Source organism: Eutrigla gurnardus, assembly GCF_963514095.1.
Source record: "Eutrigla gurnardus genome assembly, chromosome: 9".
Lineage (NCBI taxonomy): Eukaryota > Metazoa > Chordata > Actinopteri > Perciformes > Triglidae > Eutrigla > Eutrigla gurnardus.
The window spans coordinates 16995705-17013172 of NC_139923.1; the positions used below are offsets into that span (position 1 = coordinate 16995705).

General features: G+C 45.5%; 1 protein-coding gene across 1 annotated transcript; it reads left to right on the forward strand.

Annotated features, from left to right (window-relative positions):
- Positions 1 to 1217: 1217 nt before the first annotated feature.
- On the forward strand, positions 1218 to 16934 carry bmal1a (basic helix-loop-helix ARNT like 1a). Its single transcript, XM_084016683.1, has 20 exons — positions 1218 to 1346; positions 5562 to 5710; positions 6356 to 6419; positions 6845 to 6992; positions 7143 to 7163; positions 7248 to 7280; positions 7473 to 7502; positions 7783 to 7940; positions 9181 to 9260; positions 9413 to 9505; positions 10300 to 10417; positions 10550 to 10699; positions 11228 to 11474; positions 11953 to 12059; positions 12406 to 12556; positions 12639 to 12718; positions 12843 to 12951; positions 13159 to 13252; positions 13792 to 13885; positions 13959 to 16934. The coding sequence occupies exons 3-20, from the start codon at positions 6374 to 6376 to the stop codon at positions 14114 to 14116; spliced, it is 1917 nt and encodes a 638-aa protein (XP_083872809.1). The 5' UTR covers positions 1218 to 1346; positions 5562 to 5710; positions 6356 to 6373; the 3' UTR covers positions 14117 to 16934.
- The last annotated feature ends 534 nt before the right edge of the window (positions 16935 to 17468 follow it).

The following is a 17468-nucleotide window of genomic DNA, read 5'->3' on the forward strand; positions in this document are numbered from 1 at the left end:
TGGGAATCCACTGGAATTTGGTAGATTTCATCAATGGTGTGAGACAACGTGCAATGTACACATGTTCTTTTTGGTTGTAAATAATAGAGAATTAATGAATAATAATAATAATAATAATAATAATAATAATAATAATAATAATAATAATAATAATAATAATAGTAATAGTAATAATAATACTTATAATAATAGTATGATTATTATGAATAATAATAATAATAATAATAATAATAATAATAATAATAATAACGACAACAACACAGCCATCAACGTCCTATTATTTAGTTTGAAATGTGTTCAGCACGGCCATCTAGTGGCACAATGTATGTTTGCAAGACACAGCACACATAACAATGTTTATCGACCGGTTTCGGCTGATGAAGAGTTTGTTTCTGTTTGACGACACATTGTTATTGTGATTATTATTATTATTATTATTATTATTATTATTATTATTATTATTATTATTATTATTATTAAAACCATGGATGATGGATGTATATACTTTAGTATGTGTACACCACTGAGGGACCTATGTATCAAATGTACCACGAACCCAGTGTGAACAGAGGCCCCCAGTCTTGGTCTCAGGGGCCCCTCTTGGTTCTTGCTTAAATATGAATATGACTGTCTGCATGCTTGTCTTTGTTACACCGCGACTGTATTTCTTACTTTCGACATAACTGATAAGGTAAACAGGGGAAATCACATGACACGCATAATCTGACATAGTACAGTATGTATTGTGTGTTTGGACAGTAAAAGAGATAAAAAACTATCGCCAGCAGGGGGCGCCAGGTTTCTCTAACAAAAGACTCAAATCACAATAAATTATTTTTAGACAAATAAGCTCAGCTTCATCTGCTTATGTATGTTATGACATGTGACACATTAAAGGAAAACACAGATTTAACTGATAAACACTTCTGTTAGAAAAATCTACACATATTTTTAAAAATGTGTTTATTCCCCCGATCATGTTTAATGTCTCATGTGGTACGTCAGTGTAGAGAAATAAACCGATTAAAGGTGTGAAATGCAGCATGAGGCGGCAGGTACCGGGCCAGTACGGAGCCTCTGCATTCCGTTCCACACGAGCTGTGATTGGTCCACTTGCACGTCCATCACACATTCCGAGCCTGAACTTTGGTCTGATTGGCTAGAGGGCCGCCTCCAGCGCGAGCGCGAAGCCCATTGGTTGAGAAACTAGGTTAGTGGTCCGACAGGCATGACGGTGAAGAGAAACTGGGTCACCGATCGAAAATCGTTTATGTCACAGTTCTGTGGGCTGCTATTACATATGACCAGCTGCTTCCAATGGATAGACGGATCCCATTGGACCGACTGTAAGTATACAATGAAACCGAGCCCGCGGGCCTTCGTTGCGGCCGCTCGGTGACGTTGCTCCGTTAAACCGGGATGGTTATCGTCGATGTTTTGCCAGCGCTGCGGTCATGTCAGAGTGTTTTGTGGAGGAGGGACGCTAGCTAGCTGGCCGGTCCTGACAGTTAGCTCCGTAGCTAGCAGCGCTATGCTAACAGTCCGCCGACGGGACTAGAGCTGTCCGGAATAAAAGGGGGAGCTGGTACCGGTGTGCCGGATTCGCGTTAGCTGCTGGGGCTCGAGGGGCGCTCGTGCACAGGTGGGTGCTCTAGGCTGTTTAGGTGTTCATGAACGTGACCTAAGAACAGTGCTAACGATGCTACTACGCTAGCTATGTAAACAGGCCTGGGTGGCTCTCTGGCACACGGTTCTTGGACAGCATCCGTCCTGCTGCGGTAAAGACCGGGTCCCGGTCCCCGTCTCACCGTGTTAAAGACCGGAGCGAACCAGATCCGTGTTAGAGACCGGAGTGGACTTGATCCGTGTTAGAGACCGGAGGGGACCAGTACCCAGTTAGAGCTTTGAGCGGACCAGATCCGTGTTGGAGACCGGAGCGTACCATTACCGTGTTATAGACCTGAGCGGACCAGTACCCAGTTAGAGATCGGAGGGGACCGGGGACCAGCACCCAGTTAAGGACCGGAGCGGACCAGTGTTGGAGACCGGAGTTGACCAGTGTTAGAGACCAGAGCTGACCAGATCCGTGTTAGAGGTGGGAGGGGACCAGTACCCAGTAAGAGACTGGAGCGGACCAGTACAGTGATAGAAACCATTACTGTGTTAGAGACTGGTGTGGACCAGATCCCTGTTAGAGACCAGAGCAGACCAGATCTGTGTTAGAGACTGGAGAGGACCAGATCTGCAGAGTCCTCAGCCGCTGCCGAGGATGATCTTGATATCGGGCATTGGGGATTTGCGTTGGGCACCAGGGTCTGGTCTGTGCCAGGTATTGTTGGTCGGGGATCCCAACGTTGGGCTCAAGGGGACCCATCATTCTGCAGGACTCAAACAAACATTCTCAGGGATCAAATCCACCCCCTGGGTGTTCCTGCCAGTCCACAGAGGTGTTCATGTTTCTGTGTTATCACTCATTCATACAACAGGAAGACTTCCGGTGTGAACCTCGGACTCTGACTAACTAGTAACCTGGATCCAGCTGATCAGGGCTGATTGATGATGTCATAAAGGCAGAAGTTTGTTGTCATCATTTAGCTGTTGGTCATAAAGAAATATGAAAATGTGATGATTTTATTTTCAAAGGTTATTGAATATGAAAGTGAATGAGCGTGATGTTGTTGCAGTGGGTTCTCTCTTCTTCTGTTGTGTTTGTAAGAGTTCTGCGAGGTGAAGCCACCATGTGCGATTTGATTGGTGATCACTATAAAAAAGCAAAAAGTTGATCATGGTGAAGTTCCTTTATCGGGATATTCGTGAATATCATGGCTTAAATACTCTAGGATTCTAGGACATGTACAGTTTTATTTATGTATTTATCCTTTATTTATGCAGAGATACCGTATTATACCATTATTGTTATAATTAATAATAATAATAATAATAATAATCATCATCATTACCACCTTATTGAAGAGCATTAGATTTTTTTTCCACTGAAAGAGATAAAAAGATTTTGAACTAAATGTAAAGTGTAAAGATTCCAGTATGTTTTGTGCCATTTTAGGAGTTTAAATCATATTTTGATGATTATCAGGATAATCTTGTATATCGCAATCATTTAGCGAAGATGATGATGATTTCATGAACCTTTTCAGATCGACCCGTGTCTAGTCCATGTCTGGCTCTATAGTGATGTCAAACCACAGTCAGGTCACATGACTTAAGTCATCATGACGTGATGAAACCTAAATATTGTCCTGATATGTGACGGAGAACAGCCGCGGGGTCCTTCATGTGTAATCCTGTTGTTGCTGGGTGATGAATGAACGTAAACAACCCGTCACTAAGCCCCGCCCATCGAGCTTCCACGGAGCTCACACGGTCACTAACTGAATCGTATTTGGGGAAATGAAAGACTCCAGAGAGAACCCGACAGAAGGGTCCGGGTTTATCCTGGAGTTCAAACAGCTTAACGAGACAAAGATAGAAGCTGAAGTGTAAAGTCAGCTGCAGATGGAGATTGAAGGTGATGAAAACAGCTGAGCAGCTCTTTATGCACCGCTGCAGTCAGTAACGGACAGAAACCTTCAGTAGCTAGCGTAGCATAGACGTGCTAACACACTCTACTACTACGGAATATTAAACTAGGATGCTTTGACGACTGGAGAAGCTGGGCATCGAACCGCCAGTCTCCTCATAGTGGACGACCCGCTCTATCCCCGAGCCTCACCTGCCCCTGATGTAGTGAGGACAGGAAGTAAACGGGACACGGTGTTGTCTCGGTGTATTGTGAGTTCACAGAGCACCACAACTGTCCACACACTTCCACACTAGAGGATTGTGGGTAAGGTTCTTCAGCTTTTGTAATCTCTGACGGTGATCACGTAGGTGATTCAGAAACACTGTCCGTTACACTACTTGGAACCTTGTAACATACCAATGGCAATGAATAAATTGTCTTATCAATGCTTACTTCCTGATTGCACTCTGCAGATCTCAAGCAGTCGTTTGGTGTTCTGGGGCCAGAACCTTCGTTCAAGACTCTGTCGGCTTTGAACGGAGGCATGAACAAAGGGCCTTTGCATTCAATGTCAAAGTCTCTGTGGTTTTTCCAAAACCTACTCTGCCTTTAAAGGTCCCATATTATGAAAAACACGTTTTCTCTGGTCTCTACACCTATGAACTGGTCCTCCCTGTCAACTCCCAGAATGAGAAAAACAAGCGACTCCTGCATGGTCTCTACAGCCCACCCACTGGTACAACGGCGCTCCTACGGGCTGTTCAGATTCAGCTCCCATCGCTACGTAACGCAGGGAGTCATTTGCATAGACCGAACTCTTCTGCGTGATGATAGGAGACGTCCAAGAGTGAAATAGCAGTGAGATAGCGGTGTTTCACAATGTCATCACTCAGAGCTACACACGCAAATTGCTCGGTTGTTGGTTGTGCAAATCAACATAAGTACATTCTGTCCCAGCTACAGAAAAACAGAAGAGACCGTGGTTGCATTTTATTTTTAATGACAATGTGCCGGCTACGGTTTGTGTTAGCTTGTATGTGTGTGTGCTAACCACTTCACATCGGACTGCTTCAGTAACGAGGGTCAGTACAAAGCTGGCTTTGCCTCGACACTGACCCTCGTAAAAGGATCTCTCCCAACCATACGGGACCCAGCAACTTCACCTGAGACACATAGGCGAGCCATAGTGATACATCCACCGTAAAAATTGGCGCATGCTGCCGCTAGCATAAGTGGCTTCATCTCCGTGGCTCTCCAAGTAGGCGATGACAGACGGAGCTCATTAGCATTTAAAGGTGCAGGCACAGAAACAGCCCGTTCTCAGCAGAGCTTATTTGAGCAACTTTTAGATGGCTGAAATTCAGGACCATGGATGGGTTTGGGGCAATGCATATCGAATACACTGTTGTTGGACCTCTGACAGCTGTGGAATTGAGGAAAAACAGTATAATATGGCACCTTTTAAGTGTAGAAAGAAAATGTCTGAATGTGTTGCTTACTCTGTGACCAAGTAGTAAAGTGGGTGGTGGATGGAAATTGAGGCTGGCTGGTTTAGAGACCATGGAGACTAGCTGACCCAGTTTCCACTCCAGCACCAGTCCTTTTCAGTGTTCAGCTATGACAGTGTTTACCCTGTAGCCCAGAGCTTTGTCCCAGACCAGCTCACCAAGCCAGTCCTGACCTAGAACTGTGCTGCTTCTTTTTACTCAACAATGAGAAGGAAAGGTGTGCCCCCTCCCCCAGCTCAATGAAGGTTGGCATGGCAACCTGAGATGCACTCTTATTCTTCTCAAAGTGAAACCAAAGCTAAAGGTCCTTAAAGCTGCAGTCTGTGTGCTGGCCACCAGGGGGCTAAGTCTGTAAGAAAATTACCCTACTTCTCTCTTGATTTATTATCTCTGTAAACATTGTAAAAATGAGTTTACATGAGTCTCGATCTCTAGTTTCAAGTCTTCTTCAATCCAGCATGATGTTCTTGTTGTAAAAATTTGTTTTTAATTACTGATGTATTTAAATTAACTAACTGTCTGTGTCTCTCCAGGGGTAGACGGGTTGCACCAGCTGTTTAAGGATCAGATCATATCAGGAACACATCGAAACTAGACCAGGCTGAACCAAACCAGACTGAGAACAGACTGATCCAGACCCGAGTCAGCCCGTACAGGAGGCCTCTTACAGTTTCCTATCCAGGTAAGTGAAGAAAGTCTGACTGAGTGTAATTATGGATGAACAGAAAATGATTCAACATCACACACTGCGAGTCCAAAAGTATCAATCAATAAAGCGGGTAGCTCGCTGAAGCCAAGTCTCATTAAGTGTCTCGACTTGTCGGCTAAAGATTCAGTTAATTAACGACTTGTCTGGGATGTAATGAGGGCAACACGCGTGACTAAAGATGGATATCAGTAGCTTTTAATATAATATGTTTCTAGAGCAGCAACAGTAATGTTTCCAACAGCAATGTCACAATATCAATAATATCTAATTTGACACCACATTTATACAATGACATTTGTGATAAATAATCAGCAGTCATGTGACATAATAATAATGCAGAATGTTATGAGGAAACACTGACACTCATTTGATGATATTTATGGTTAATAATGGCAATCAAGGAGTAGGAGTGTACTCTATGAAATCCTATATTGTCGCGTCCGTAGTGGGAGCTGGTCACTACTCTGCTGTGACTCCACATAACTGATCTGTGTGACCCGAATTTCCACGGAGGCAATGAGTGTGACGTTGTTTCTCTACATGTAGCTGGCTTCCTGTTGATTCTGCCTCCACATGTGTGTAGATTCCTGATGCAGTTAATGTGTTGTGTCTTCACAGTCGAGGGCTCCAGAGTGGATGGAAGGAGATGATTTTAACACAGAGGCTGTGATGAACATCTGTGGTGAGTGTGATGTCATCGTGTTCTGCCCAGGTTCTCTCCTGGTCATTTCCTCTTTCAGACAACCTGCCTTTCCCTCCCCCATGAGCCTCATCACTGGTGCAACTTCTAACCCAAATAACAATATCATCCAGAAGTCCATTTAGTCTGAATGTTTTACCTCTAAACAGTGAAGACGGACTGTTCACCTCCATTCAGAAGAGGACTGATGTTGTTGTCTGTCTTCCTGATGATGTTTTCTGACTGATGTTGATGCCCGTCTGATGTTGTTGTCTGACTGATGTTGTGAATGCGGAGATGAATGAACGGAACGATATTTATATATTCAAAAAAATAGCGTTGGAAAAAAAAATCAAGTTGTGGCGCTCGGTGTTGATTCTGTTGTCTGACCGATGTTGTCGTCTGACTGATGATGTCATCTTGTGCAGATGACCTGATGGCAGACCAAAGGATGGACATCTCGTCTACAATGACTGACTTCATGTCTCCCGGGTCCACCGACCTCATCTCCAGCTCCATCAGCACGCCGGGAATGGACTACACCCGCAAGAGAAAGGGCAGCACTACAGACTACCAGTAAGGACAGGGAGGGAGATGGGACAGAGTCAAAGATCATGCATTAAGGGAAAGGACAGTGGGGAGGGAGGGGGAGGAAATCCTAAACATGCACAGGTTGTAAATAAAGAAACTGATTGAAACTAATTAATGCATTTGTGTTCTTTACAGAATCGATGGATTCTCTTTTGAGTAAGTTCAACTGTTCAATGTTAATAGATCTGAATACTGAATCAATGACCACATGAACTGAACGTCCTGTCTTTTGTTCTTTAGTGACATGGACCCAGACAAGGAGAAACTCGGAAGGTAAGAATCCACTGTTACCATGGTGATAACGTCTGATCACTGTTCATAAAATGAACAACTTAGAGGGCTGGTCCCCCAGATGTTGTTGTAGCTGTAGTGAAGTCTATTAAAGCCAATGGTTGGTCCCTCCTGGTTCTGTAAAGACTTCCTGTCTCATCCATTAAAACTCTGCTTTCTCTGCTTGTCTTTCAGTGACCAACAGGGCCGGATAAAGAACGCCAGGTATGAAACCTCCTGGTCTGGTTAACGTCTGATAGGAGAGGCTTCGTGTTATATGTGTTTACGTTTCTATGTTTATGTTTCTATGTATACATTTGTGTACAGACCCTCAGATCCCTTCTTAGAGTCCTAAAGGACAGATTTTGTTGAGACAGAAGACGTTTCATGTTAGATTGAATTTGTGGGATCCTGTGTTGTTGTAATGGTCTCCTGTTGTGTGAGCTGGATGGAACCAGGAGAGTAATGGTTGATGTGATGTGATGTGATGTGTCTCCCTCCACAGAGAGGCTCACAGCCAGATAGAGAAGCGGCGCAGAGACAAGATGAACAGCTTCATCGACGAGCTGGCGTCGCTGGTGCCCACCTGTAACGCCATGTCCCGCAAACTGGACAAGCTGACGGTGCTGCGCATGGCGGTCCAGCACATGAAGACACTCCGAGGTGAGAACCAGGACAGTAACGCTCGAGGCTCAAAGGACCAGACCAGCGTTTCTACTTTGGCCAGCTAGCTCACATAAACCTCCACCAGAGGGCTATTGCACAAAAGCAGAATTTAGATAGCCAGAATAAATGACTAAGCTGCGTTCAACATATTTGAGTGAGAGAAGCCTGGCTTAATCAGTTGTACAAAGGCCAAAACAGGATGAACAGCAACGACTAATTCAAGCCAGGTGGAACTAATCGCACCTTCCTCAACTAGACCCCGAGATCGATCACTGATTCATTAATGACGACAACGCGTGCACTGTACTTTTTACAAACAGCACAACAAAGCTCCTCTGTAAAAAGAGGTACTGTGGCTTAATGATGACGATGTTATATTGTTACTGTAACACTTTAATCAGGCACTAAAATTCTATATGAAACAACTGACAGGTACGGCGGCTGGGGAGGAACATACAAGGAGAACTCACACTTAACAACCAGAAACACAGAGAGGGAGGGAGGGGGGCTCACAGTCTGTTATTGGACCCTTAAACTAATGTGCGGTAGAAACCGCTGCTGAACAAAATGAACAGCATCGTGAACACAATTATAACTGTGACAATGATGATCTGTGTATGAATCTAGGCTGAATGAATGTAAAATAATGGTCACAGTGTTTAAATAATGACAGCATGCTACTTCACTTGATGGTAATATGTAACGAGCAGTGGAATAACTGGGTTTCCCAATGAAGTGGCAAGAGAAACAGGATTGACATATCCTGGCTGTTTGCCTGGTTTTGAGCAGGCTAGCTCCACAGGATAGAACTCTATGGTAACTTATGCCATAACATATGCAACATGCTTTCGTGCAACCGGGTCACGGATTACTGACAGCTGGGAAATCCTGCCTTAATACCTTTATCTAGGTTTTGTGCAATGGCCCTCAGGTTTAACAAGACTATTTTATTTAATTTGTTTGTTTACATTTTGTCCAGATTCAGTGAAAATTTGTCAAGTTTAGTTAAAACTCACCTTGTTGTTAAAATCCTCCTTTGAGCTCAAATTCCAGTTAAAAGAACGTTGGAGAACTTTGAGCGTATCTCATACAAGCTTGTTTATCTCACCACTTCCTGGTTACAAAGTCCAATCAGAGCCAGACAACTGTTAGCAGCTGGTTCTGCCCGGGCCACTTAGGTAAACCCAGTCTCGGGAACCCAGCCCCGGTGTGACGGGTGCATTTGTTCTACGTACAGGTGCAGCCAACCCGTACACCGAAGCCAACTACAAGCCTTCCTTCCTGTCAGATGATGAGCTCAAGCACTTGATATTAAGGGTGAGTCCAGTATCCAACAGTATAACACACATATATATATATACACATGTGTTGTAGGGTTACAACATACTGTGGACACTAATGTTGGACCAAATAATTTATACCCTTAAAATAAATGAGTATTGATTCCAGTGTTCTGTGTGTTACTGCAGGCTGCTGATGGCTTCCTGTTTGTGGTCGGATGTGATCGTGGAAAGATCCTCTTTGTTTCTGAATCCGTCTACAAGATCCTCAACTACAGCCAGGTACGCTGACGGAATAGAAATAAAACCCAGTAGAAGAGAAAGACTTTCCCTTTCCAATCAGCATAGCAGGACGATCAGAGCGGCGGCCTTTTTTCTGTGTACCGTTGCCTTAGCAACTGTTGTAGTGGGCCACGTCTGTGACGTTGGGAGGCAGAGAGAGAGAGAGACACTACACTGATGCTGGAACATGACTCACTACTTTGTTCAGAGGGGCACATTAAAACTGTGGAACTAGCTAGCTAACTATATACTTAGCTAACTTGCTACCTCGCTAACTAGTCAGACATGTGTCTGTGGAGCTGCTTCCTCTGCCTGGTTTCTTGATTAATGACTGGTGCATTGAGAGAAAAGACACTTGTGTTGGAAGAACTGTTAATGAATAATGTTATCAGCTGGACGGCTGTTTGTTGTGTGTAGAGATGCATGTGTGGGTCCAGTCCAGGGTCCTGGGTTCTGACCAGGTTCCTGGGTCCTGTCCAGGTTCCTGGGTTCTGACCAGGTTCCTGGGTCCTGTCCAGGGTCTTGGGTCCTGTCCAGATTCCAGGGTCCTGGGTCCTGTCCAGTGTCCTGAAATGCAGCAGAGGACATTGATAGATCTAATTATTGATTAATGTATTAATGAGTGTTAGTCAGAATGTCATCACGTTAATCATCTGATTGAAGTAGCAGATGATCATCAGCCTCAGTTTAGTTGTGCAATGAAAGCAGCAGTAATCACAGCACAGACAAGAGAGCAGCAGGTGTATGTTGGTAATGAGTAGGTTTACCCATCAGCCCCTCTGTTCTCACTGCAGAACGACCTCATAGGTCAGAGCCTGTTTGACTACCTTCACCCCAAGGACATCGCCAAGGTCAAAGAGCAGCTGTCCTCTTCCGACACAGCCCCTCGAGAGAGGCTCATCGATGCTAAAAGTAAGCCACACATACAGGATCAGGAGTGTGCTTCATGGTGGTCTGTAGTCTCCTCGCCGTACCAGGCCCCCATGCTGTTTAACCATGCCAGGAAACATGTTTCTGATTGTGTGTGTGTGTGCTTGTTTGCAGCCGGTCTTCCAGTGAAGACCGACATCACCCCCGGTCCCTCCAGACTCTGTTCTGGAGCCCGGCGGTCCTTCTTCTGTAGGATGAAGTGCAACAGGCCTTCTGTCAAAGTGGAGGATAAAGACTTCCCCTCTACCTGCTCCAAGAAAAAAGGTACAGTTCTCTTAAAACCCACACAATCCTCCTGCGGCTCAGCTCACATCCTCATTAGAAGCAGGAATCACACATCAGGTAGCATGAAGATGTGTCTGTTACACCCCCGAGGACCTCAGCCTCTTCTAGTGTATCTAACTGCTCTGTTGCTTCACTGTGTCCACGTTGTTGTTATTGTTAGTCAGTTTTAAAAGTATAAATGTTCTAGATGTTATGAAGAGACAGACATGGCAGGATAATATTAATCCTACAATCCAAGATATTACCCCGATGATTACCCCAATAATTAAGATGGCATTTACAAGGACTGGTCAATTTAGACACTAAAATCAAGCAGAGGACATTTATCTGGTAGTAGCCAGTAAATACATTCTTTTATCTTATATTAATTATTATAAATGTGAGACTTAGTAAATTAAAACTCTCCTTAATTCAGTTTTTCAGTTTGATATGTCAGCTGATCAGAGTTGATTTGAACCATTTCTAACTTCTCACACTCTGCCCCTCCTCTCCCCATCTTCATCACAGCAGACCGTAAGAGCTTCTGCACCATCCACAGCACCGGCTACCTGAAGAGCTGGCCCCCCACCAAGATGGGTCTGGACGAGGACAACGAACCGGACAACGAGGGCTGTAACCTGAGCTGCCTGGTGGCCATCGGACGGCTGCATCCCCACATCGTCCCCCAGCCGAGCCTGGCCGACATCCGAGTGAAGCCCACCGAGTACGTCTCCCGGCATGCCATCGACGGCAAGTTCGTCTTCGTGGACCAGAGGTGAGTCAGCAGTGCTGTCTCTAGGAAGGTCCACGTGGCCTGGTCTGTAATGGATTAGTGAGCCCTCGGCTCAGCACTGTAGTCCTGTTGGAGTCTGAGTCTGTTGTGGTGGTGAATTAGATCAATTTGTTGGTGGATTAGATCCCTTGGTGTTGGATTAGATCACTTTGTTGGTGGATTAGATCACTTTGGTGGTGGTGTGATATCTAACTGTTGAAATCTGGCTGATATCTGGATGCTGATATCTGATTGATATCTGTCTGCTGATATCTCACTGCTGATATCTGGCTGCTGATATCTCACTGCTGATATCTGTCTGCTGATATCAGACTGATATCTGACTGCTGATATTTCACTGCTGATATCTCACTGCTGATATCTGTCTGCTGATATCCGACTGCTGATATCTGACTGCTGATATCTGACTGCTGATATCTGGCTGCAAGCTAAGGTTACTCTCCTGTGTGTTTGCTTCCAGGGCAACAGCCATACTGGCCTACCTGCCCCAGGAGCTGCTGGGAACCTCTTTCTATGAGTATTTCCACCAGGACGACATCGGCCACCTGGCAGAGTGTCACAGACAAGGTGACTATGAGGACGTTAAATGAAAATGCTGTTTACATTTTCCAAAAGATGAATTCAAAGAACCTAACTTTTTGCACAGCTTCTTCCTCCTCTTCCTCACTCACACTTTTCCTCCTCCTCACTCACACTTTTCCTCCTCCTCACACTCTTCCTCCTCCCCCCCTCCTCACTCACTCTTCATCCTCCTCCTGCTCACTCTTCCTCCTCTTCTTCCTCTTCATCACTTACACTCTTCCTCTTCATCACTCACACTCTTCTTCCTCCTCACTCACACTCTTCCTCCTCCTTCTCACTCACACTCTTCCTCCTCTTCCTCCTGACGAGTGTTCATGTGTTTCTTCATCAGTGCTGCAGATGAGAGAGAAGATCAACACCAACTGTTACAAGTTCAAGATCAAAGATGGCTCCTTCATCACGCTGAGGAGCCGATGGTTCAGCTTCATGAACCCGTGGACCAAGGAGGTGGAGTACATCGTCTCCACCAACACCGTGGTTTCGTAAGTAGAGCACAGTGCCCCTTTCTGAAGCTCACCATGTACTGGTCGTCAGCTGGGAGGCCTCAACTCTTTGTCTCTGCAGGTGTCCCATGATGGAGGGGTCAGACTACCCTCAGTCTGCCGCCTCGCCACAGAGCATGGACAGCGTCCTCACCTCCGAGGGTAAACATACCTCTATTATTACTATTATTATGATAATTATGTATATCTGTATCTATCAGAGAGAAAAGCACATGGCCAGGATCCTCCTCACAGTGGTTAACATGTCCTCCTGGTTGATTGGCAGGTGGAGGAAGGCGGGCGCTGCAGACTGTACCTGGCATCCCCGGCGGGACAAGAGCCGGAGCTGGCAAGATTGGACGCATGATAGCGGAGGAGGTGATGGAGATCCAGAGGTGAGAGCCCACGTGTTGGTGGAGTTATGATTCATCATTCCCATAACTAGACGCTGACTCAGTTATACCCTCGTATGCACTGTAGCATGTAATATCTGCTTGTTGTCATGGCAACGCTGTTAAAAAAAAGGGTGGGAAACGTTGTTTGCTGGATATTTGTCATCCAATGAAAACCGACGATTCTCTAACATGATGCGGGTCCATCAGGATCCGAGGATCCTCTCCGTCCAGCTGTGGTTCCAGCCCCCTGAACATCACCAGCACCCCCCCACCGGACACCTGCTCGCCAGGCGGCAAGAAGGTAACACACACACACACACACACAGACACACACACACACACACACACACACACACACACACACACACGGTCCATACTGAGCCAATGTATTTACCACTGCTATAGTGAGTTTATTGATGCGTATGTGTGACACATGATCATAGATGATACAGAATTCAAGCAATATAAACTATCAGCTTTTAAGACAACAAAAGGTGGAAACACTGAGTCTCCATCTTTCTAAGTCCAGCTTCATGTACCACTGTAGAGACACTGACCTCTGGCGGCATCTGCTGGTCACTACAACACATCACATATACCAATACCGCATCAGTACCTCCTTCTACACTACCTCGTTTTGGGATTATCCTCCTTTTGTCCTCAACATCGTTGGTGTAAAAGGTCCAGAGACAGAATGGGGTGGAAACGGGAGAGACCGCAAGAGACCAGGACATAGCATATTGAGGGGTCTTCTTTCTGGGATTACGGAGGGATCTCTGTGTAAAAACGCTGATGAAGCATCTGGACTTATGATGTCTGTCTGTCTGTCTGTGTCTCTAGATCCAGAATGGAGGGACTCCAGAGCTGCCAAGCACAGGGATCATTCCTGGACCGGATTCTGTGGGGTACCCCTACTCCAACCAGTCCATCATGAGTGAGTTGAACACCCTTTCTTAGTGGACGCTAGATCTGATCTGGATGTTTTCTAATGACTTCCTTTTGTCCAGGTGACAACTCCCACCTGAGCATCGACATCATGGACGAGCCCGGGTCCAGCAGCCCCAGCAACGACGAGGCCGCCATGGCTGTCATCATGTCCCTGCTGGAGGCAGACGCCGGCTTGGGCGGCCCTGTGGACTTCAGTGACCTGCCCTGGCCTTTGTGAGGGACAGACAAAGAATCTTAGACTTGTAGACCAGAGACCCTGGTGGACAGAGTTCAGTCGGGTCTCACGGTTCCTGTCCTCTGTACACAACTACACTGCAAAAAAGTCCATCTTACAGATCCTGTTCACTGACGTGTCCCTGTGGGGGGACGCGGACTGGACTCACTGGGTTCTGGATGGAAGTTAAGATTTCCTTTTTGCAGTGATAGTTGCCTTCAGATGAGGCCTTCCCTACCGTTGCCACGGTGACGGATCATTACCCTAACATCAGTCCAGCGAAGTTGTCTGCTGACAGACTGACCTCTGTCCAACAGTGGCTCTGGACCGTCTCTGTCAGGTCCACAGAACCAGCACGGGACTCCTGCCAGGTTCACAACCAGCTGATGTGGGGAGCACTTGATTTCTGCCTCATGTCTGTACGTTGAAGCTCTGCAGGATGTTGCTCTAGGGCACCGACCCGACACGACAAACGGACACACAACAGTCCCTGGAGATTTAACTTTGCCGACCGGGATCCCCTGAACCACCAGATCCACCAGCTGGTGGGTTTGACTTCTTTTAAACAAGGACAGAATTTTCTGAACTAACACAGTATGTCATTGTTGTGGAGGCCACTCTAAAGCCCTCCCTCCGCTCCCCTGGTCCTCCTGAGGTTCAAACACAAACTGATCCACCTAAAACCACCTAAGATCACCTGCAGCATCTGTCAGAACAACTTAGTGATGACACCTTTTAAATCAGCCAGTGATTCAGCAGTAGAGGTCTTCTAAAGTCCACGGTGCAGCTCCCACGACATGAGCACAGCGATACCTGGTCCAGATAGAGACCACATGATGTCAACACAGTCACAGAGAGAAGGTTGGGGGTTCCCCCTTCTGGACCTTCAGAGTCGCTGAAAATAATATTTATTTCTCATATCAGAAATCCATAATGATCAAAGAGCATCAGCTGACCTGAGACCAGCAGCAAGTCCAGCACCTGTATGATCCTGTAGTCCAGCTTCAGTACTACATACCGACTTTAATCACTCCATTTAAAACACGTCCAGCGTGCTCATTATTCTCCCACAATGCAATGCATCAATGAGCTGAACGTAAGTGAGGACGGTGAAACGGCCAAAAAGTTAAATGAAAATGTTGACTGTGGTAATAAGTAAGTGATTTGATGTGAAATTCAGAAATGATTAAAATAATATTTACTGCACCTGGTCATCTAGTTCAGAGCAGACCCAGCTGTGGCCTCTCCTGGTGCATGCTGGGACAGAGGGCACCAGGATGTAGACGAGGGACTGTAGAGTTAAAAACGTAAAATAGGCTTTGATGATGATGGTGTCATCATCATATTTATGTAAGTTCATCTCACAAAAACATGAGATCAAAGCTGACAGTGAGAACAATACTCAGTTATTAACAGCGTGAACCAGGTTCAACCTCTGGTTCTGAGCAGCGAAGCCAATGCTGAAGTGCCTTAAACTGTCATTCTCTGCTGGCCACCAGGGGCGACTCCTCTCTGATTGTATAGAAGTGTATGAGAAAATTACCCTACTTCTCTCTTGATTGATTATCTCAGTAAACATTGTAAACATGAGCTTATGGTCTCAATCTCTAGTTCCAAGTCTTCTTCAATCCAACGTGATGTTAATTTAGTCAGTTATGGTCCATTTAGAGTCAAACAGACCAGAAAGCAGGGGATGACGTAGGGGCAGGACTACCTGCTGATTGACAGGTCGCTACCACACTACCAATGCAGTTAGCTACTAAGATGACTTTAACACGATGACTTTAACACTTAGCTGTAAATTGTTCATTAAATCCACCCGTCGCTCCTCCACAGTCCAAATATGGTCACTTCCTTCTCTGGTTGCAAGAATGCAAGATTCCAAAATAGCGAACTCAAGTCTTCAGAATCATAATCCACAAACGAACGGGGGGCATCACCATGATGAAATCCACTTAGACTGTGGTGGACCAGTGAAGACCTCTGCTGTTAGTCAGCAGCTCTGGTTACTATTAATTTATGAATGTGATGTTTGTTTGGTGGTCGTCCACAAGGTGGTCCTCCTCGCACAGATCAGCCCGCTAACACAGAAACCCTCCACACCTGGACCTGGATGGATACCATTCCGATCATGGTACGCTTCATGGATCAGTATTGTGATCCAGCACAGTATTTCTTTGCTTTAGTGTTCTGAACATTTAACTGGGCCCTCATGTCCCGGTCAGACCTTGGCTCCACGTTAGACTCCTATTGGTTCCCCTCCAGCTCCATTCTGCTCAATGAGGATCAAACCACACAAACGACTGTGGCTCTAACTGTTGATGCAAACTACGCCATTGCCATAGAAACCACATGTGACCGTTAACAGGCTCTGGAGGATTTTTCAGTGGTTCCTCCAAACAACGTGACATGTGGACCGGAGGACATGTGGACCGGAGGACTGGTTCCTGAATGCATCTAGATATGTAAACATGTATCTAAATATACATTTGTGTGTGTATATATGTATGTATACATATATATGTATATACATATATATATATATATTATGCTGCGCTCAGGCTCCGCCCCCTTCTGTCCTCCTCCAATCAGCTGGTGAGGCGTTCCCCTCTGTATCCGTTCTAGTGGCTTTCTGTTTCACACTACAATAATGTGGTCCTCCTGTTGATACCCCCCCCCCCCCACCTGACAATAATGTATCAAATCTTCAAATATTATCATGTTAAGAGTATACTTTATGCAAATATATGAGTATGATGAGTGTATTGTATGTATCAGCAGTGAAATATTTTTAAAATAAAATTATTTGTTTCTGTCATTATTTCTGGGACTCATTGTTCTTCTTTCACATCATATTTTCTTCAGTCCTGGTTCAGGTTTACAGCTGATCAGCTCTCGGCCAATCAGAGCAGCCAGTGGTATTTATACATGATGTTGCCACCTAGCTGCAGGAAGGTTGTCTCTTTATTAAAGAGGCAGCTGTATGGAGGTCAGTGAACACAACGCTCTGCTGATGCTTCTTCCTGTTCACACAAGAACTCATCCATTAAATTGTATGTGTGTGTGTGTGTGTGTGTATATATATATATATATGTCATGTCAGTGGAGCCCTCAGGTGATCAGGGAGGGAATTTCACAGGCGGGGGGCAGCTGAGCAGAAGGCCCGATCCCCCATAGTGCGGAGCTTGGCCCTGGGGGGGTGAAGCAGGATTTTGTTACCGGAGCAGAGGTTGTGAGGAGGTTTGTGGTGTGAGGAGTTCTTTGAGATAGGGAGGGGCATTTCCATGGATGCACTGATGGGTAAGGACAGAGATTCTATATTCAATCCTGAATGAAACAGGAAGCCAGTGAAGTG

Excerpts from the sequence above, each read along its gene's own strand:
- bmal1a (XM_084016683.1), top strand. The coding sequence starts at position 6,374 with ATGGAAGGAGATGATTTTAACACAGAGGCTGTGATGAACATCTGTG. Across the intron at positions 12,060-12,405 it reads GGCAGAGTGTCACAGACAAG|TGCTGCAGATGAGAGAGAAG; the intron begins GTGACTATGAGG and ends TTTCTTCATCAG. Across the intron at positions 12,952-13,158 it reads GAGGTGATGGAGATCCAGAG|GATCCGAGGATCCTCTCCGT; the intron begins GTGAGAGCCCAC and ends CGGGTCCATCAG.